General features: G+C 51.7%; 2 protein-coding genes across 6 annotated transcripts in view; one reads left to right on the top strand and one right to left on the bottom strand.

The window, feature by feature from the left end:
* The first annotated feature begins 244 nt into the window (after positions 1 to 244).
* FAM78A (family with sequence similarity 78 member A) lies at positions 245 to 9,670 on the top strand. Of its 2 annotated transcripts, none has more exons than XM_052669179.1 (2): positions 245 to 1,328; positions 6,004 to 9,670. In XM_052669179.1, the coding sequence occupies exons 1-2, from the start codon at positions 1,066 to 1,068 to the stop codon at positions 6,530 to 6,532; spliced, it is 792 nt and encodes a 263-aa protein (XP_052525139.1). In that variant the 5' UTR covers positions 245 to 1,065; the 3' UTR covers positions 6,533 to 9,670. The 2 variants fall into 2 exon arrangements, with proteins under 2 accessions (XP_052525139.1, XP_052525140.1); XM_052669180.1 differs by lacking the exon at positions 245 to 1,328 and adding an exon at positions 3,769 to 5,064.
* A 3,042-nt stretch (positions 9,671 to 12,712) lies between these two features.
* Positions 12,713 to 19,215, bottom strand: part of NUP214 (nucleoporin 214) — a 40,897-nt gene continuing 34,394 nt past the window's right edge. For all 4 annotated transcript variants that reach the window (XM_052669167.1, XM_052669168.1, XM_052669169.1 and 1 more), the window contains 4 exons: positions 18,785 to 18,956; positions 15,592 to 15,734; positions 14,720 to 14,744; positions 12,713 to 14,021 (listed from right to left, as the gene is read on the bottom strand). In XM_052669167.1, the coding sequence (XP_052525127.1) occupies positions 13,988 to 14,021; positions 14,720 to 14,744; positions 15,592 to 15,734; positions 18,785 to 18,956 (374 nt within the window). In that variant the 3' untranslated portion in view covers positions 12,713 to 13,987. The remainder of the gene's footprint in view (positions 14,022 to 14,719; positions 14,745 to 15,591; positions 15,735 to 18,784; positions 18,957 to 19,215) is intronic.

Here is a 19,215-nt window from a genome sequence, read left to right as displayed (position 1 = left end):
CGCGGAACGCACGCGGGTGCGGGGCGGCCCCATGAGCGCCGCCGGCTGAGAGCGAAGAGGAGGAGGAGGAGGAGCGGGAGGAAGGTCGGACGGCTGCGGACAGCGCTCGCTCCAAGGAGGAGGAAGAGGAGGAAGGGGGACCGCGGGGTTCCCCCCCAACCCGCCCCGCCGCCGCCGGGGATGTGACGGGCGGCGATTGTGCGCTGCTGAGCGGCCCCGGGGGGGCGGGGGGGGGGCAGCGCGGAGGGGGGGGTGGGGGGTGTTGAGTTGTGCCGCTGCCCTCCGCGCAGCCCCCCGGCACGGAGCGCTCCGGCTATTTCTAACGAGGAAAAAACAGCCAACCAGACGGCGGAGGAAGCTCCAAAACGCACTTTGTCGCTTTTTCTCCACCCGTCGGGTTTGAGGTTTGGTGCCGGGTTATTTATTTATTATTATATATATATATATATATATATGTTTTTTTTTTTTTTGCTTCTTTCTGTTATTATTGTAATTTTGTGCGAAAGGAAGTTGTGAACAACTGCGAGTCAGGAAGTGGAAATCCACACCGGTTGTGACAAGCTGGGGCTCCAAACTATTTCATTATTTATATAGATGTGTCTATCAACATTCTGCTTTTCATCCAAAGAATAAAGGGAAATGCCGGCCGGCCCCACGCCTGACGGGGAATGACAGACCGCATCTGAGCAAAGGAAGGACTAAATATATCAGCTAAAGCAGCACCGGGATTTATTGAACTCGAGAGACTCTTTTTTTTTTTTTCTAACCTAAAGACCGAGCGAGAGATTTAAAGGGTCATTAAAAGGGGAGCAATTTGCGAGGCCCTTTGGCTCGTGGAGCGCAGCGAACCTCCGGGCAGGAGCGGCGTTTGTAGGACGGGCACCACATGAAGGCACCACATGAAGGCTCTGCGCGATGAATTCTCTATCCTATGGATACCACTTGTGAGGTTACGCACCGAGAAGATCTGTAATTGATCTCGCACCCGATAATTTCAATGCCTAATATTCCCCAGGATTGCTGGAGTACCCGAGGAGCTGCGTCGGACTGTATTCGGGGTATGCCATGGGCTGTATTCAGAGCATTAGCTGCAAATCCAAAGTTTTCCGGGAAAGTATTTCGGTGATTGAAGTCAAAGCCTCCATCGATCCCATCCCCACCAGCATCGACGAGTCCTCCAGCGTGGTCCTGCGTTACCGCACCCCGCACTTCCGCGCCTCGGCGCAGGTGTTGGTGCCCCCCATCCCCAAGAAGGAGACGTGGATCGTGGGCTGGATCCAGGCGTGCAGCCACATGGAATTCTACAATCACTACGGGGACCAGGGAATGTAAGTCATAGAAGTCGTTCCAGAGCACATGTGTGCATGTGTGTGTGTGTGTGTGTGTGGGCATTTGTGAGGTGAGGGGGAAGAGCAGGGAGCCACGGCCTGGCTGGGATGAGCCAACGGCACGGTTGGGTTGATGCTAGAAGCTGGCTTCTGTGAAACTTAGCAGGACTTTCTCCTATGCTTTGAAATAGCGAGCGAGCTGGTGCCTGCAGCTTTTAAAGCAGTGGGTGTCCTTGTCTTTCTGATGGGAACACGCTCAGAAAAACGTGCTGCTGGCGAACCAGGAGCAGCACCAGAGAGCCAAGCCCCGGAGCCAGCCCTCCTGCAAAGGGCAGCCCCCTGCATCCCCCCATCGCGCACTGCGCATTGAGGCACCCCGGGGCAGCCCTGAGGCTGACACTTGTGGCTGCTCCCAGCCCCCTGCTGCTGTGCTGCAGTGTTGCTACCAGTGCACCGGGGGCACGGGGATGGCGTAGGGGAACCTGCTTGGAGTGCTCTTGGCTGCAGGCAGCCCTGAGATGGGTTTAGCCAGGGGGTAACACTGCATCACCTTGGGGCAGGGTTAAAAAACAAAGACATTGGCTTCGTTTGGGGTAATAGGAAGAGTGGGAATAGGCATACATATCTATAGGAGTGGGAATAAGCATATATATGTACGGGAGGTGGGAGGAACGTAGGGGCTGTTTGCACTCCAAAAGCCCCGTGTTAGCGGTCAGACAGTCACAGTGAGACACGAATGAGTCAAATGGAAATGTCACCTCCCTGCTGTGAGCAGTCAGCCCCCCCGCAGCCCTCCGCCGGCTCTCTGCTCGTCGCAGGCTTTGGCCCACAGTGCAGCCGGCAGCAGCTCTGCGTGCCTGCATGGAGCTGCAATTCTGCAACTCATGGTGCCGGCAGCGCAACCCTGCAGTGCCTGAGTTTGGAGAGTAGAGCTGGGTGCAGCGGGGGCTGCGGGCGCTGCTCGGCTCTGGGAGCACGGAGGGAGGATGGAGGGGTGAGAGCCGCTGCCCCTCTGATGATCCTGTGGGGCTGGGGGGGTGATGCTGGCTTGGCCTGCGTGGGGAGGGTTGAGGGAGAGAGAGGGAAGGTAGGGCTGGAGAGGAGAAATTCGGACACAGCGCAGTGCCCTCCTGGAGGCCTGAGCATCCGCAGCCCTTCATTCCTGCCCAGCTGCAGGCACGGGTTGGGCAGCTCAGACATGAGCAAATGCATGCAGGGAGACGCAGAGCACGGGGAAGGGCGCACCAAGGAGCAGCCCTGAGGGACAGACTCCTGTCCTCACGTCCTCTCTGCTCACACGGTAAGCGCCTGGAGGTGCAAACTGCAGCACCTGACCAACGCTGGCAGCAGGAAGAGAGCAGCTGAGCTTATCTTGATTTTAGAAGTACTTACAGCAGGCCTGAAAGCTGTGGGCTTTTTAGCTTCAAACCCTTCTATAGCAAGGACAATTTGTTGCTCAGACATCCCCAATTCCAGGCCGTGGGGATTTGCAGGTGTAATTCTCACATAGGAACCAGCAGCCTTTAGTGAGCAGCTGCAGGGGGACGTGGGGATGTCCCCAAGTGCAGCTCACATCCGCCACAGCAGGAGGAGCAGGCAGGGGACCAACGTGCCTCTGCTGCTCACCCCACACCCCCCCTGAGCTGTCTGACTGCTCTGCCCCCGAGTTCCCCCGTTGGTAAAGCAAGCAGGATGTGGTGCAGTCACCCCAGGATGCGTTGCTTTGAGAGCTGCGGGCAAAAGTTTGCTGTGAGCAGGCAGTCAGAATGAAGAGCTGCAGATGTGTGGGAGAGCCATTATCCAGAAAGCCAGGGAAGCAGAGAGTCGTTTCCCTGGGAGGCTCATTGGGCTGATACAGAGGAGCAGTGCAGATGTAACCAGGATGGTGTGCCACCATCTGACAGCCCTAAATAGGGGCTGAAAGGCTGCTTCATGCCATTAGAACACACTCTGGAAGATTTTTGCCCTCCTTGTGGCTGTCAGCCATTGTAATACCCCGACCTCTATGGAGCTGCATTGCTTTGTGCCATTCATCCCAGCTTTCCATGAAGGGACACCGCTGGAACAACCGTTTTTCTCTTCTTTTTTTTTTTTTTCCTTCATCTCTATGGTGGCAGCAAACCCAGGACTCCAAATGAGGTTGGGCCAACCCCAACAGCAGCGCTTCCAGCAGCCCCCAGTGCTGGGACAGAGCAGTGAGGAACAGCCGAGCAGATGGAGCTGTGCATCAGGCTCAGTGCACGGGTGTTGGATGCAGAGGGCATCAGTTTGACACGCGCTTTTAAAGCGAAACCAGTGATTTTTGGGGGTTGTTTTGCTGGTGGCTCACGCTGCCAGGAGCACAACAGCCTGGGCAGGAGGAAACGGAAACACTCTGTCACCTCTCTGCATGCAGATTTGGGGAACTCTCCCCCCCCCCTTTATACCAGTGCTGCTGTCACCAGGCAAGGCTCACTCCAAGCACCAGGGCAGGATGCTGCTCTGCCACGTGGCATCCTCAGTGCTGGGCCGTGGGGTTCTGACCTGCAGGACCCAGCTCCGGCAGAACCAGCATCGCCCAGTCCTGCTTCTTCATCTCCATGGAGACGTGCAAGGAGCAGCGCAGATGGTGGTATGCAAAACAGAGCAAGAAATAATGCGGTTTGAATGGGACCAGCTGCAAATCTCAAGGAGCTGCAGGTAGATTTCCTGCACTGAGAATCACTGGGACAGCCGGGCAGCGCCGTGCCATCAGTGCACGTTAGTGGGCACCTCTCTGTGGTGACAGTAATTCTCCCACATGCGCAGGGCTGGAGGAAAAGCCTTTGGTGCTCTTACGGAACGCCGTGGCTGATTTATAAGGGTTATCCCAGGGCTGCTGCTGCTGGGCAGAGTGCCTCTCCTGGTAGCACGAGGATGTTTGTTGTGAGGGGTTTGGTCTCTGGTGATGCTCATTCTGATTGAAGGTTTCAGAGCAGCGGGAGTGACAGAATTACAGCCCAGAACGTACCGGTGTTGGAGCCGATCAGCCACAGCAGGCCTGTGAAACAGAGAGGATGGTGGCTTTCCTGCTGTTGTCAGCAAAGCGTTTACTGGGCACTTTCTGGCCTTCCCTTGGCTCGACACCATCCCAGAAAGGTGCTGATGCAGCTGAAGATCGTTCCATTGCATTCTTTCCAGCACCACTGCCGCATTACTGAGCGCAGACAGGAGGTGTGCTGGCAGCAGGGCAGCCAACAGCAGCAACCACTGCAGCCTCTGCTCTTCACAGCCCAGCCTGGCACCTCCCCAGCCACACAGCCTCCATGTGACCTTCGTGTCACAGCTGTGACCCTTCTGGACATCGTCACATCTCAGCCCTGGGCTGCAGTCATAATGAGAACCAGGCACCTGGACAGCAACCCTAAAACCACTGCTGAAAGGGAGGGAGAGACTGAATTCAACCTCCTGCATGCTTCAGGGCTGCAGGGAGCAGCCTGCTGAGCCGTGTCCTCCGGTGTGCATCCCTTGGGATGGCTCTGGGTTGGAGGGGAAATGAGCGAGCATCCCTGGCTGTAAGCAGGGCTGCTGGGGGTCCTTCTGGCTGCTGCAGGTTCACGCTGACTTCCAGGGAAAGGACTCCCTCTGCCTGCTGGCTGCAGGGAGCAGAAGGCTGCAGCAGCTGATGCCGCATCCCATATCCGCACATCCACAGCCACGCAGCCCAGCGCTGTGGTTCTGACCCCAGATCCCATCCTGCACCTGCAGATTTGTTCAGGTACCCACGAAAACCATCTATTAAGTGACCCCACGGGGAATCAGGCAGCGACTGCCAGACGTGTGTAGTGCAGTGCTGAATGAGCCGGTGATTACAAACACGTTGGCGCTTCACGGTCGTTAACTAATTAGCAATCAGCCTTGTGAGATGGTTACGTCAGTCCCAGCCATGGGAGAGGAGCAACGTGTCCCCAAGCACCCCAGGAGCTCCTGTGTGCCGGCGCTGTGGGATGGCAGAGGGCTGCTCTCCCTTCTTGGCTGACCTTTCCATCAGGCTGGCGCAGGGCGCAGTGCCACCGGCGCAGGGATGGGGCGGCGTTACCACCCTGCTGACCTCTGTTTCTCTGATTACTGTAACATCATCCCGGCCTTTGAACCGGGTCCTTCCTGGGCTGTAGAGAGATGGGTTACACTGCGAGCATCATGCAGTCAGCAGGGAGGGACCGCAGCTTGGCCAGAATGAAAGGGCACGACTGCAAGCATGGGCACAGCATCAGAGCAGCGAGGGGAAATGGAGCCTGTGGGGGGTGGGAGGCAGCTCTGTGGGCAAACTGAGTCCTGGAAAGGGTCCTCATTGTTACGAGGGGCATAGAAAAGGTCTTCTTTCAGGTTGGATGTTAGGAAAAACTTATCTGAAAGAGCAGTGCTGCACTGGCACAGCTGCCCAGGGAATGGTGGGCTCACCATCACTGCGGGTGTTCCAGCCCTGTGGAGATGTGGCACTGAGGGATGTCGGTGGGCACGGTGTGGTGAGCTGGGGTTGGGGATCCTAGAGGTCTTCTCCAACCTTTGTGACTCTGTGATTCCTGCATGAGAGCGATAAAACCCAATAAGAGCCGAACAGGAGAGCATTCCCAACTCATTCCTGTCCTTCCTTGAAGTCCTGCGTGTTTCTAAACGAATTCGTTAACGTGTTATCCGTAATTTGTTGGTTTTGCAGGTCAAGTTGGGAGCTTCCAGATCTACTGGAGGGTAAAATCCAGGCCATCAGCGACTCGGACGGAGTGAACTATCCCTGGTACGGAAACACGACAGAAACCTGCACCATCGTGGGTCCCACAAAGAAGGAGTCCAAGTTCAACATCAGCATGAACGACAACTTCTACCCGAGCGTGACGTGGGCAGTGCCCGTCAGCGAGAGCAACGTGGCCAAGCTGACGAGCATCCACCGGGATCAGAGCTTCACCACCTGGCTGGTGGCCACCAACACGGCCACCAACGAGATGGTGACCTTGCAGACTATCAAATGGAGGATGAGGCTGGGCATAGAGGTGAACCCCAGCAGACCCCTGGGGCAGCGTGCCAAGCTGCAGGAGCCCTCGGCTCAGGAGCAGCCCCAGGTCCTCAGCAAGAATGAGCCAATACCACCCAGTGCCCTTGTCAAACCCAATGCCAACGATGCTCAGGTACTCATGTGGAGGCCAAAGGACGGAGCGCCGCTCGTGGTGATACCTCCCAAGCACCGATAGTAACAAACCTGGCGTCCCGGCACTGAAAGGGAGAAAACGTAACTGGAAACAAAGCGAAACAATCACTTAGGTGTTAGAATAAACACGTATAATCTGAGCGAAATCAAAAATGCACTTTTTAGTCATTCAACAGATGCAACCATTCTACCTTCTCCCATTGGGACGGATTTCACTGTGCTAAAGCTACAGAGGAGACCTCGGGCCGGGGTCTGTCTCACCACTGGATTCCTAAGGGAAGGAATGAACACTGATGTCTACCAGTATTGCTTTTTTTGTTCTCTTCCCTCTTTCAGTTCCTGTTTGAACTTCAGTCTCATTAGCTTGCCCAGACTGCCCACGACAATAAGAGCATTTTATTTGGGATTTTAAGAGTCTTTTGTTGTTGTTTTTTTTTTTTCCTTCTCCTTTTTGGTTGAGAACAGAAGTTCCTGGGGCAACAAGTCAACTATTTAAGATAAGGATTTTTCTTTTTTAAGCTGTAAGGTTCTGAGTTGCAAATCCAAGTCATGCGGCCTTATGTAGACTTTGCTTTGCATTGCCAAACTTTTGCCTTAAAGCTACGTCTGAAAACAACAACAACAACAGCAACAACAAAAACACCACCGGGCAGAATGTCCTTTCTACAGAGCTTGTGGGAAAAGAGCTTCGGAGCGAGGAGGAGATGGTCAGCGCGTCACAGGCAAACGAAAAGGGCACGGGATTGGAAGAAGCACCATCAAAAGAAAAACCTTCCTGGTTTTCAATTGAGGAAGCTCGGAAATCATCTCGCTTTCAAAGCAATGCAAATAACCTGCTGTCGGATGGAGCTCCGCCGCCGTCTCCCCGCTCGGCAGGAGGAATCGAGCTCACCCCATTTGCACTTCTCGGCGTTGTACCACGGGATGCTCTGATGGGCAGAGCCAGCAGCTGCAGCCTCGGGGTCACCACTGTGTGCAGAGGCATCGAGACACACGGGTGTAAGCGAGGGCAGATCCATCCACCGCGTCTACCCAGCAATATCCACAGTTCAGGAACGGCCGTTCCTAGCAAACACTAGAGACAAAAGCTACGAAAAACTCTTCTTCCTACGGTAACGAATCACGTTGGGGTTCGTAGGTATTTTTCTTCCCAATGACCTCATGATCTACACAACTTCCAGGACCGGGGTGAGACCGTGCCCGTTTGGTTACGTAGCCAAGGATCCTGCACCGGGCGGGAAGCAGGGAAGACCCACATCTCGGGTGTAGATCCTCCAGTCAAGAAAGTGCATTTGGAGCAGGAGCCAAAACCTGGGTTTCAGCAAGAACCTCATCCAGATGGCTTCAGAGATAGCAGATGTGCTTCTGCAGAGGAAGGGGGTGCGGGAAGGTTGCTCTTAGGGGGGAGGGGGCGCCTGTGGCAGCGCTTTCTGTGAGATAACATTTCTTCCTCTTATTCACAACACGCCTCCAGAGCTGGGGCTGAGCAGAGCCCAGCTGCAGATGCTCCCGGCCCTGCAGAGCTGGTCCGAGCAGGTCTCGGTGCCACGCTCGCTGCTCAGAAGGTTCTCCCATGGGGGAGCACCATTCGCTGCTATTGCCACCTCCTCCTCCCACACAACAAGAATTTCTCCTCCTTCGCTTCTCCAAAGCCGCGCCGTCTATTATGGCAGCAGGTTCAGCATCTCCCCTGCGTGGGGAAAGCACGCCCCACAGCCGCCTCAAACCAGCAAACATGGACGTGGGGTCCCTGCAGCGTGCCCCCCCAGCAGGGTGCCCTCCTCCCTGTGCTGCAGAGCTGCTCTCCCCCTGCGATGGGAGACCCTACAGGTAGGCAGTCTGACATCACAAGCAGCTTGCAAACAACTGGACTGGATCGACCTCAAACCCATCAGCCAAAGGTTGCCTACATCTAGGCTTTGGGACGATAAAGGACGAAGCTAGGGAGGCTTTGACTTGCACAGTCATTCTCTATTAAATTCCATTTTCTTACACGGATTCGGATCCCAACTACAGCTCCACAGGCACAGCCCTCAGGACTTGGCTGTCTTTTCTCCTAGGCAATACATGCAGAAGAGGACAAAACGGGAGCTGTGGGCGATTGCTGGTAACACTTGCACACACCTCTGCTGCTGCTCCAGGCAGACCGGCGGGGGGGAGCAGAAGGGGTATTTATGTCTGGTATTCACTTTGTCTCCAGGTGCTGAGTACTTACAGTTCTCACTGATGTCAGCATGGGTCGAACAAACGGGGCCCAGTTGTCTTAATTAGCTGCACAAAGGAATTCCAAGGAAAGATTTATTCTCAGTCACCAAAAAAATCACATTCAGGGAACACCTTTGTCCTTTTCCACTTCGCTTTGTGTTGGACTCAGTTTCTCCCAGCACATCGAGTACATCTGTTTCCTTCTCCCTCTACCTGGTGGACTGGATGCACCCACACAATTCCATACCGACCTCCTGGCTAAGTTGCCCCGTTGCACTGAACGGACCCAGCTGAGCAGCAAATATAAAATCCAACCTTCACTTCGGGTCAGCTTTGCATGGACCTCTCCCTCCCCAAAGAATGCCTTTATCCCGTGCCTAGTTCGGACCATGCCTCCCTCCACCTCCATCCGCACCACCACACCCAGCATAGAAAGTGCTGCTGCCTCTGGTGAGATTCCATGCTTTGTGGTTACAAACGATGTTTTTCCAATGCTGCTTCATTGCGAAACCGACGAGGACAGATGGGCTGTATCTGAAAGGAAGGGTGGCTGGAAGGGGTGGGTGCTGCCAGCACCGCTGGGTGACAGCTGGGGAGTGGGATGGGGACCCAGGGCATCCATCCAGGAAAGCAAGCTGCTGCTCTGGCAGCACTCTGCAGCAAAACTAGAAAGGATGCCCTGGGAAGGGGATGGAGAACCGCGCTGCCTCACCACTGCCAGCAGCACCAGGGTCAGGAGCCCAGCAGAGCAAACCCAGACTCAGAGCAGTGTGGGAGAAGGGGAGGTGGGTTGGCCCATTCATTCTGCACGGCCCTGGGAAGGCGAGGGGTGAGGCACAGCAATAAGACTTGTCCTTGGTCTTGCAGAGATACTGTGAAAACAAAACCACGATGTACCAAGTCTGGACACTCATGGCGATGTAAAAACAAAACCCTGCTTTTATAACAGACGGAAAAATAAAATGAAGTTTTCAAACCCGCCTGGCCTGGAGTCGTTTGGGTGTTGGCTGGTTTCAGTAGAGCAGCTCCCCACCTCGGCTGCAATGCACTCGTGGTGAGCAGGGAGCTTTTTCTCCCCATTGCAGCTCTGACTCCGCATCAGACAGAGCGAGGAGGTTTCTGGTTAAAAATACCAGCCAGCATCCTGCATTTTTCATGAGCAGGCCGTGTGACGGGAGGACAGAGCAGCGATGGGAGCACACGGCAGCCCAACCTCTGCAGCTCTGCTCCCTGATGCCGTTTGCTCGGGTAGCAAAAGGCTGCAGCCATAAATACTGCACCTGGGGGGATCCCTCTGAAGGCGGCAGCCAACCTTTGCTCAGCCTTTTCTATGCTCTTGTTGGGTTCCTGCTCCCTTCGCCCCAACCCGCGTGCAGGCATGCAATGCAAACAGCACCGTGCTCTGCTCAGGGAGATGCAGCAGCGCACAGCAGTGCAATGGGTGGGAACACAGCAGGGGAGGGCGAGCAGGGCGTGCATGGGGGAAGGAATTCGCAGGGATGGAGGGGACAGGTTCAGAACGGGATTCATTTCAGTGGAAACTCTCCAGCCTCATCTGTTGATAGGAGGCTAAATTTAGACATCCCAGTCTGGGAGGAAGGAGGGGGAGAGGGGACAGCAGGCAGTGCAGCGCTGCTGTGACAGCCTGGGAGCACCAGGTCACACCAACAGTCCATAATGGAGCAGGGATGGGCAGTGCTGCCAGCACCTCCAGCCTGCTGAGCCCACAAACCACACTTTGCCTTCCCAAGGTTCTCCTGCATGGCTTCAAGATTTTTCTACCCTCCCTGTGAAGCAGAAGGCAGCAGCGGCTCCTTGCTTTGCAGCAATATTCTGCACACCTTGCCCCTGCTCAGGGCTTTTGGCAGGGGATTTCCCTCTGCTGGTGCAAATCAGGTCTCTTTTCCTCTCTCTCTATCTCACACCTCTGTAAGCTGCTCAGATGCAGCAGCTGCTAACACCAAATTTCATTCCTCCGTGTTTTCAAGCTTTAAAGCGAGTTCCTTTGAGCAACATATTGACATGAATTGAAGAACCTTGAAACACCAGCTGAAAACCCACACTGTGCCACGTGCACAGAGCTCCTCCAACAGTTTGCACTGGGATTCCCTCACACACGGCCCCAGTGACCCCAGCACCCTTCTGGGTGCACAATGAGTGCCAGCAGGAGAGCCAGAGTGGGCTGTGAGGCATCTCAGGGTTGCAGAGGGCTTTGGAATGCATATCCTGCATTTGGAATGCTTATCCTGCAGCAACGTACGGGAGAGAACTGAGCATGAGGCAATATGGAGCAAACCACTGGCACCTGTGCTGAAGGAAGGCATCCTCACAGAGCCCAGCCCCAGTTTTGCTCCTGGAGGAAGGAAGGGCTCATTTCAGGCCACTGAGGGCCACTGATTGCCCCCAAGCTGCCTCTAAGCCAGCCCCTGGGGCTCAGTGTGACACTGAAGAACAGAAACTCCTTCAGCACTACCAAGGGCTGCCATGCCTGAGCCTCTGGCAGGGTTATTTTTCCTTGTATGAAATGCTGAAAGCAACGCACAAGGACAGCACGATGAAAACTAAGACGGGATGAACAAAATGTCACTGCAGCCCATGGGGCTGCCCTGGTGGGGACACGTACGGGGTGACAGGAGATGGGCTGTCACTTACAGGCACAGAGCAGCACCAGAAAAGCACCTGACCCAGCCTCACCACCTCCTGTGTCACTGAAATGGGGAATTAAAAAAAGAAAGGGGGACAGAATGGTAATGCTAAGCCTTCCAACAGTTGTTATCACCTCTCTGAAGACCAACCAGCACGGACAACAGAAGTAACAAACAAGGGCTCCAGGCCCACACTTGGTCATCAGTTTCCTCACCAGCCCTGCCAGGCTGGGAGCTGATTTGTCATAGCTTTGTTCTTTGGTGGACATCTGTCCACATGCTGGGCACAGGCCACGTGCTCCCAGCACAGCCAACAGCCTGCAGCAGTTCCTGGCAGCCAGCAGCCGAGCAGGGCGCACGCTCTGCAAGCCCTCGAGTCATCTGGTAGAAATGCAGACTTTGGGAAGTTGACTTTGCTACGTTTTGTTCCTGTAGGCTCACGATCAGCCTTCCAGTGCTGCTCAGCTCCTCCAGCAGCTGCTATGGAAACCAGGAGCAGCACCCATTCCCCAAGGGCAGGGGTTGGCTTGTTTCAGCCACGATTTTGGAAGCGTTGCAAGAGAGCAACTCGTGTGCTCGACCAGCATCTGCAGTCATTAGCAGAGCCTCTCTATCACAAAGGGAAGAGGAGTTAAACAGTCAGCAAGCAGCACAGCAGGGACAACCCCCAACTGCTCCCATCGTTCCAAAAAAGAAACTTGAAATGGCTCCCTGTGCCAACACTGCATTCTTACCCAGCCGGTCTTCTCCATGCTGGCTATCTGGGGGAGCACAGCTGATACGGCCCTGTGAGGAGGTGCTGCATGCCACAGCCATGTGAGATTAACGCCAAGAATTTAAGGTCAGTCGTTCAGGCCAGCTGCTATTTATAAAGAGGAAGGAAAACAGAAGAGCAGTATCACCTCCAGGCCTTAGGAAGCGTGCGGTCAAGGAGGGCGCACGGCGAGGGCACACTTTGAGCTCTCCTGCTTTTCCTTCCATTCTCCAAACCAGCACCTTTCAAAAGACGTTCTCAGGTCTCACTGTGACCCCAGGGCTGCCAGCACCCACAACTCTTCCATTAGCAGGAAAGGTTAAAAACGAAACCATCCCAGCAGCACTGCCTCTAATACAACACAGCACGCCCGTGTTCAGAAATCCAGGCTACACATGAAGGCCTTGCAGCCCACAGGCTCGCAAAGCCCCTCCTCATCTAAATATAAGCCCTCCCCGTGCAAGATATTCACTGCATGTCAGTGGTCTTCCTTTTAAAGGGAACCCAACTCACGCCATCCCTGGGTGCAGACGAAGGACATTTCCCACAGCCAGGACAGGAGCCAGGCTGAACGCTAAGGCTTTGGGTCGACTCGAGAAAGAACGACTGCTCCAGGAGCTGCTGACAGGTGTCAGAATTTGGTTTATAACATCAGATGTGGAAACAAGCAGTTACCAACTATGTACAAGTCCAAAAAAGGCTCGCGTGCCCACTTGCCAACCAGACCCCAAAATGACACTCGCTATCATATCGTGTGCCATTCAGAAAATGAAACTTCAGAATGTTTCTGCTGAAAATAGAAAAAGCAGAAGTAACCCAAAACGTCCTATTAGGACCAAGGTGAACCCACCCCATCTGCATGTATTCCAGTAATACATGAGCCATTCTCTCAAACGCGTTTTTCACAGTGCAACAAAAACCCATCACATCATTTGGAGGTTTTGTGGAGGTCAGATGCATCAAATAGAAAAAGCATTTGTCCAAAATGCCTTGGGGGCATTCTTTATAGCATTTGCTTGGTATGTTTGAGTACAAACATATGAGGATTTTACAAATGTTACTGACTGAATCCAAGAGCTACAGGGAAGCAGTACAATCTCATACATGTTAGGAAACAACAACAGCAGAGCTGACGGTGGAAACCAGCAGCCAAAGCCACGAGCTGCAGAATCACTGATGCCTCTGGATGGAGGTCACACTTCTCCTTCAAGGTTCACTATGTAAGTTTTCCCTATAGCCAGAAATCAGAACTCAGAGTTCTGTCAAATTCAGAGGAAGGTAAAAATAAGAAAGCTTTTACTTCCCACCTCTCTGCTGAATGTTACTGCCATGGGAACGTGCTCTGCACACTGCCAGCTTCTTCCCAGATAATTTCCTATTTCTCTGCTAAGCCTCTGGCTCACACATGACTCAGATTTAGCACTTCAGTGAGATAAGCATGCACCCCATCCTATACTTAAAATTAGCAGGGCAAGCTTCAGCTCCTTCTTAAGAGCCAAGGATAATCAATCATTTACTTCAATGAAAAATGTGCTGGTTTGTATCCGAAACCAACTTGAGCTACTTACTCCTTTATCTGGGCATAGGGAAGGGCAACAAAAAGCAAAGCTGACAGTAGGCTATGAGCACAGGGCTGGCAATCACACCTCACACGTGTTTGTTTCTTCATGATCCAGGGAGATAAGCCCTTCCAACACAAGTAGCATAAAGACAGATAAAACTGTTCAATACAGAACGAGGATAGTTGCTGCATAAAAATAAGGATATTTAAGAGGAAAAAAAAAAAGGTCTGACATTTTGTATTTAAACAAAAAGCTGTATGGATATTGATCACACAGGTGACTCATGAACGTAGGAGCTACAGCACAGTTCTCCAGGAGAGTTCAGGATGTTCTTAGCTTCTCCATCCGCTAAATCCAGAGGAAGATCTGTGGAGCAGAAAGAAAAAAAAAGAACACAGCAGTGAGTGCTGGAATTTCCCTCAGGCAGAATTAATTTAGCAGATCAGATCTCAAAGAGACTTCCAGAGCATCAGAAGCTTATTATGGGGATGTACTGATATTTCCAGCATCTTTTACTTGACGCTGCATCAATACGTACTGCTAGATATAATTGTGCTCATTCTAAAGCTTATCATCAGAGAAATGTTCTACTTGGTAGGGAAGCAAAGTTTAAGAGTCTTGCTAAAAGTAATCCATCCATTCAGTGGCAGAGTGGATCACGGCGTTAACCTCAGTTCTCAGTTCAGTTCTTCAGCTGTAAATCACCATCTCAATTCAGCCAGAAAGGAACTGATTTATTTCACACCCTCTTTCAAGCTGACAAATGGAGTAGAAGCCAGATTCGCAGGCACAGCTGGAGCACACGCATCGTGTGCTCGAGAGGCAGAGGGAGGAGGCTGGGGATGAGGGTGACCTCAGTGAAACCCCTCTCTTCTATGAACAACTTATCCCACTGGAAAGCACTCAGAGCATGGACTACAAGCCCTGTGCACTGACATTCAAAAGGAGATCAGAACTTGTATGTTGCTGCTGCTTTCAACACTTGCTCTCATGCACTGCTCAACTGCTTTATTCTGGTTCTGTTCGTACGCTTAACGAAGAATTAGACATGAGAGGGTACTTACGTGTTAGTTGATCCAAAACCAAACCCTGGAAGAAAGGTAAAAATAGAAAAATCATGGTTAGAAGTGAATGCTTAAGACACACAGTACGTGTTCCCTCCTGCACACCAAAAGAGAAACATTTCTTTCCTGCCTTAGGCCAGGGAAAGCGATGCCCAAACAATGGAAGTCAAATCCCCATCTAGAAGAAAAGTGACTTGGCTCAGCTCCTGGGAGGGCTGTGCTTTCACTGCTAATCTGCTAGCTTCATTCATTAGCACCAACTGCATACAATGAGCCTGCTTCATTCACCTCCCCACAAGAATCAGAGGGCTGCTTTCTGAGGATGGAGTCTGTGCTTAATGCAAGCCAGCGGTGGCAGGCCACCAATGAATGTATGTGTTCATTCTCAAAGGCTCTGTTCTCTGCCCTGTGTAAATCCCTGCAGCTTCACCAAGCTTCATCAGGTAAAAAACCTGGCTGTTGGTGCTCTAGCTCAATTTGGCAGCATGCATTCTTTGCTTGCATACAGCTACCCATGCACACAGCACCGAAGAGATATTTGCTGCTTCTCAATATTTTTGTTTGAGAAGAGCAACCCCACAAACAGAGGTGAACAGCAGTAATCAGGTATAGTATAAAGAAGAATAATTTGAGTGAAAAGCACTAATCAGGTGTAGTATAAAGAGGAGCAATTTATTCACATGCAAAGCAGCAAGTGATGGAATCATGAGATTAAGTCAGATTAATCTCTGCAATGACTTCTCCAGGCCACAGTGCCAATATAGGAGGACCACGCTCCGTTTTTAGTGGGGAGCTGAGCATTCACAGTTGAGTTCCAGGGAAACCTGGAGACGTGGGACCTGTTAGACTTACTATAGTTGACTTTCTCCTACCTCCTCCACCTGTCCCAAAAGCAGAGAATCCACTGCTCTGTGTGCCAAAACCAGTACCCTGCTGTGACAGCGATCCAAACGTCGGGGTATTCTGATTTGCTAACGTGCCAAATGATGCTGTGTTGTTACTGGTACCACCAAACCTGCAGTTTAAAAGAGAAAATTTGTGTTTGCAAGTTCATTCTCACTCATAGTGGAAGCTTTCCCCACAATGAAAACAGCACGCTCCTTACACAAGGATACATCAGTAGAGTGATATCACAAGACACAAATGATTGTACATTCTGGAAATGGATTTCCTTGATGTAGCAAGGACTGCTGCAAGTGGGAATGTCTGCACAGCCCCCATCCCTAATGTCCACCTGGCAGATGGGCAAATGTGTTCATACTTACACAAAGAACATTTTCAAGTGCTTGGCAATGCCAACACCAGCCATCGAGTAGAAGACCTTAACCCACCCTCTGAGTAACATTCACCCTTAAAGCTCAACAAGTACAGCGCTGCTGTATTTCACAACCAGGGCAGCAAACAGCAATTTACTTCAGGTTGCTCATGGCCAGGACACAAAGCAGAGTCCAGGTGCACAACTCAGGCTCCCAGCTTTCAGACAGCACCTTACCCACTGCCACACAAACAGCCTGCAGGCTTCCCAGATCCTCTCTCTCCCCAGCCCATTTGGAAGCTCCACCACTTCCCTGAGGATCTGCACCAACTTTGCCACTTCCCCACCACACCTTTGGATTATTTCCCTAACTGCTTTTGGAAACTGAAATGAGAAACACATTTTTATATATGGAATTGGTATCTCCTTTCCCCACCCACTCCATCCAACCAAGCACTGTGGAGCTATCAGCGTGACACGCTAACGAGACCATGATACGCATTATGGTTCCCTACCCCCATGTGCACTTCTTCCAAACCTGAATGCTAGAGGAGCACTCAAACAGAAGCTTCAGGCGTTTCTCTCTTAAACCAGGCAAAATACAGACACAAAATATTCAGATGACAAGCACTGCTAAGAATCTGCAAGCACACAGTGCTGCTGACACCAACCCAGCACCAGCCCTCCCCTGAGCAGGCTGCCAGCCACGCTGAACAGCGTTCCAGCTTTGCAAGGCTGTGCTTCAAATGCACTCTTGTCATTTCTGACTTAAAATAGGAAGCGACAGCGCATTAACCCACCTCTCCATCCATCCAGATCTAGTAGAGAATTAAAAAAAATAAAAAAAAAAAGGAAAAAGCAGCAAAAATATCAAAACCTCTCTCTCCAGATAAAGGACAGTCCTTGCAGCAGTGTGACAAGCAGTTCGCCTGCTAAAGGACATCACCTCTCCTAGTCTACACAGACTGTGCACACTGCCCCACACACTGCATTACAACAGGGCAGCTGAGTGACTTTGCAGCTTTGGCCTCATTTACCAATCCTGGGCTGGCTCCTGGCCCACCTAACCTGCAGGCAGCATCAGTTCAGAACCATGGATGTGGATTTCCCAGCAAGGGGAGAGCAGGTTTTGTTGTTCTTGTAGAAAAGGAGCGAGGTGAGGATGTGCAGTGAAGAACAAGAGGGTTTTGCAGCGCTCTGTCTGCTCAGGACTGTGCCATTAGACACACAAATCATGTCTGACAGGAAGCGGTGGTGAAAACAGCGACAAGGAAGCGTGGTTCAAAGTGCTTCTTCTAGCTGCAACCACAAGAGCAAGCCTGCTGAAAAAGGCTGAGCGTCGTGCAAGCAGGAAAACAGCTTAAGCTGTGGAGAGATTCTGTTTATTTATTTCACATACAGAAGGCATGAGATCCAGTCATTGCCTGGGAACAACTGAAGCAAACCCATCTCACCCAGATGTTCAGGTCTTTTGTGCAGCTCCGACATAAGCAGGATTGAGAGGCACTTGAGGTTAGTTTATGAAAGCAAAACCTTATTTGCTCACAAACAGCCGGAATTTCAGACTGTTTAAAGAAGTGTAGTGGTTTCTATTTTTGATACCTAAGTCATTGAGCAAGTGATGCAGATTCTTCAGAACCGAAGGAACAGTGAATCACGTATTTAAGTTAGAAGGAACTGGCAAGTAACTGCACTGGAATTGTGATTTTAGAACTCTCTCCTACAGAGGAAGGCAGAAAGGAAGTCCTGCACAGGACTAAATCACACTCTGAACTATGGCACTTTATGGCAGGACTTGTAAAGTTGCCTGGGGATTTTGAGTGCATTCAGTTTCAGTGCAAAAATCATGCAGCATGGCACTGAGAGATGGAAGCGAAGAAGGTATCACTTGATTTAAGTGCTGACATCTCTACGAGCACATCCTTCTTTGTGGGGATCTAATTAGGCTGTTTTTACCCTTTCCAAAGGGAATCTCCAATCTGCTGCACCAGAGTTCAGGGTGCTGCTGAAGAACCTAGCTGAGGCTTCCCACAGCTCAAGGGTGCCCTGGCAGATGGGTATCTAACCAGCCTCACGGGGGGATTCACAAGTACACTGCAGGATGTTCTACATAAAGGCAGTTCATCCTGAAACCAGGATGAGACAAAACACTTGTGAAATGTGTAAGCACTGAGACTGGGAAGATGACCAGTCTCCTTTTTTCTAATTGGGTCAAACAAATCCTGATATAACTATAGGACATGCAGGTGAGTTGCTTGCAAGTGGCACAATGCTGAAGAGGTGGATTTGCTGCCTACTGCAGAAGTTGCTTTGTAAGGTTTGAACTTCTTTATTTGCTGAGCTAAAGAAGGAATCAAGTGCTTACCTGCTCTGGTGCCAAGCACAAATTTAATAGATAAAGAAAAAAATGATCAGTGTGAAATAAACACAACTCACACTGGGACCACAGGCTGCTCCAGGTGCCTCCTCCCACCTTCCAAAAGTGAGAGAACAGACTGAATTCCCATGAGCATCCCTAGCCCAAATCTCACAGGTAGATAAGGTGGCTCTTCAGCATCACAGACAGTATTTGTTACTTTCCTTGCTTGGCATAAATTGTAGGTCTCCAACTGAACACATCAAGCGTGCACACAGAAAACACTCCTATGCAAGATCACTCCCATTCCCCATCAGACATTACATCCTCCGGGGCAAAGGCTTTTGCTTTATGCCAATTAAAGCCTTTCCCCTGCTGGAGAGGTAACTAAGCACAGGAGGAGCTGTAATGCAAAGAGATTACCTTCCCAAACCCTGGCCCCACGTTGGCTTACCCAAATCCTCCGGCGCTGGCTGCTGCCGTGCCCTCGCCGAACACTTTGCCTCCCGTCGAGCCCAGAGGGCTTGAAAAGGTTGGGGCTGAACCGAATGCTGGCACCCCTCCAAACCCAGGGGATCCCCCAAAAGTGGGAGGGCTGCCGAACACTGGAGCAGCACCGAAGCCACCTGAGCAAAACAGAGGCAAAAAAATAAAGAAAAAAAAAGGACAAGGATGTAAAGTAAACAACAGTGAAGAAAGAAATAAAGAAGAAAACTGCATTTCCAAGTAGACAATCTCTACGAGGGAGCCTTCATCTTGTCCATCATCTAAACAAACAAAACCCACTGCTACAAAGCTTCCAGACTGCAGGATCATTTGGTACAAAAGAGGTGAATAGGAAAAGTGCCTGAATACGTGTGAAAAACACTAGACAAATTAGGAGAC

This window comes from Tympanuchus pallidicinctus, unplaced genomic scaffold (assembly GCF_026119805.1).
Source record: "Tympanuchus pallidicinctus isolate F22 unplaced genomic scaffold, pur_lepc_1.0 scaffold8, whole genome shotgun sequence".
NCBI classification, from domain to species: domain Eukaryota; kingdom Metazoa; phylum Chordata; class Aves; order Galliformes; family Phasianidae; genus Tympanuchus; species Tympanuchus pallidicinctus.
Note: the sequence above shows the minus strand (reverse complement) of the source record. Positions and strands in the feature narration are given on the sequence as shown.

Coding starts and splice junctions, on each gene's coding strand:
- FAM78A (XM_052669179.1), top strand. CDS start 1,066: ATGGGCTGTATTCAGAGCATTAGCTGCAAATCCAAAGTTTTCCGGGAA. Junction 1,329..6,003: donor CACTACGGGGACCAGGGAAT/GTAAGTCATAGA, acceptor TTGGTTTTGCAG/GTCAAGTTGGGAGCTTCCAG.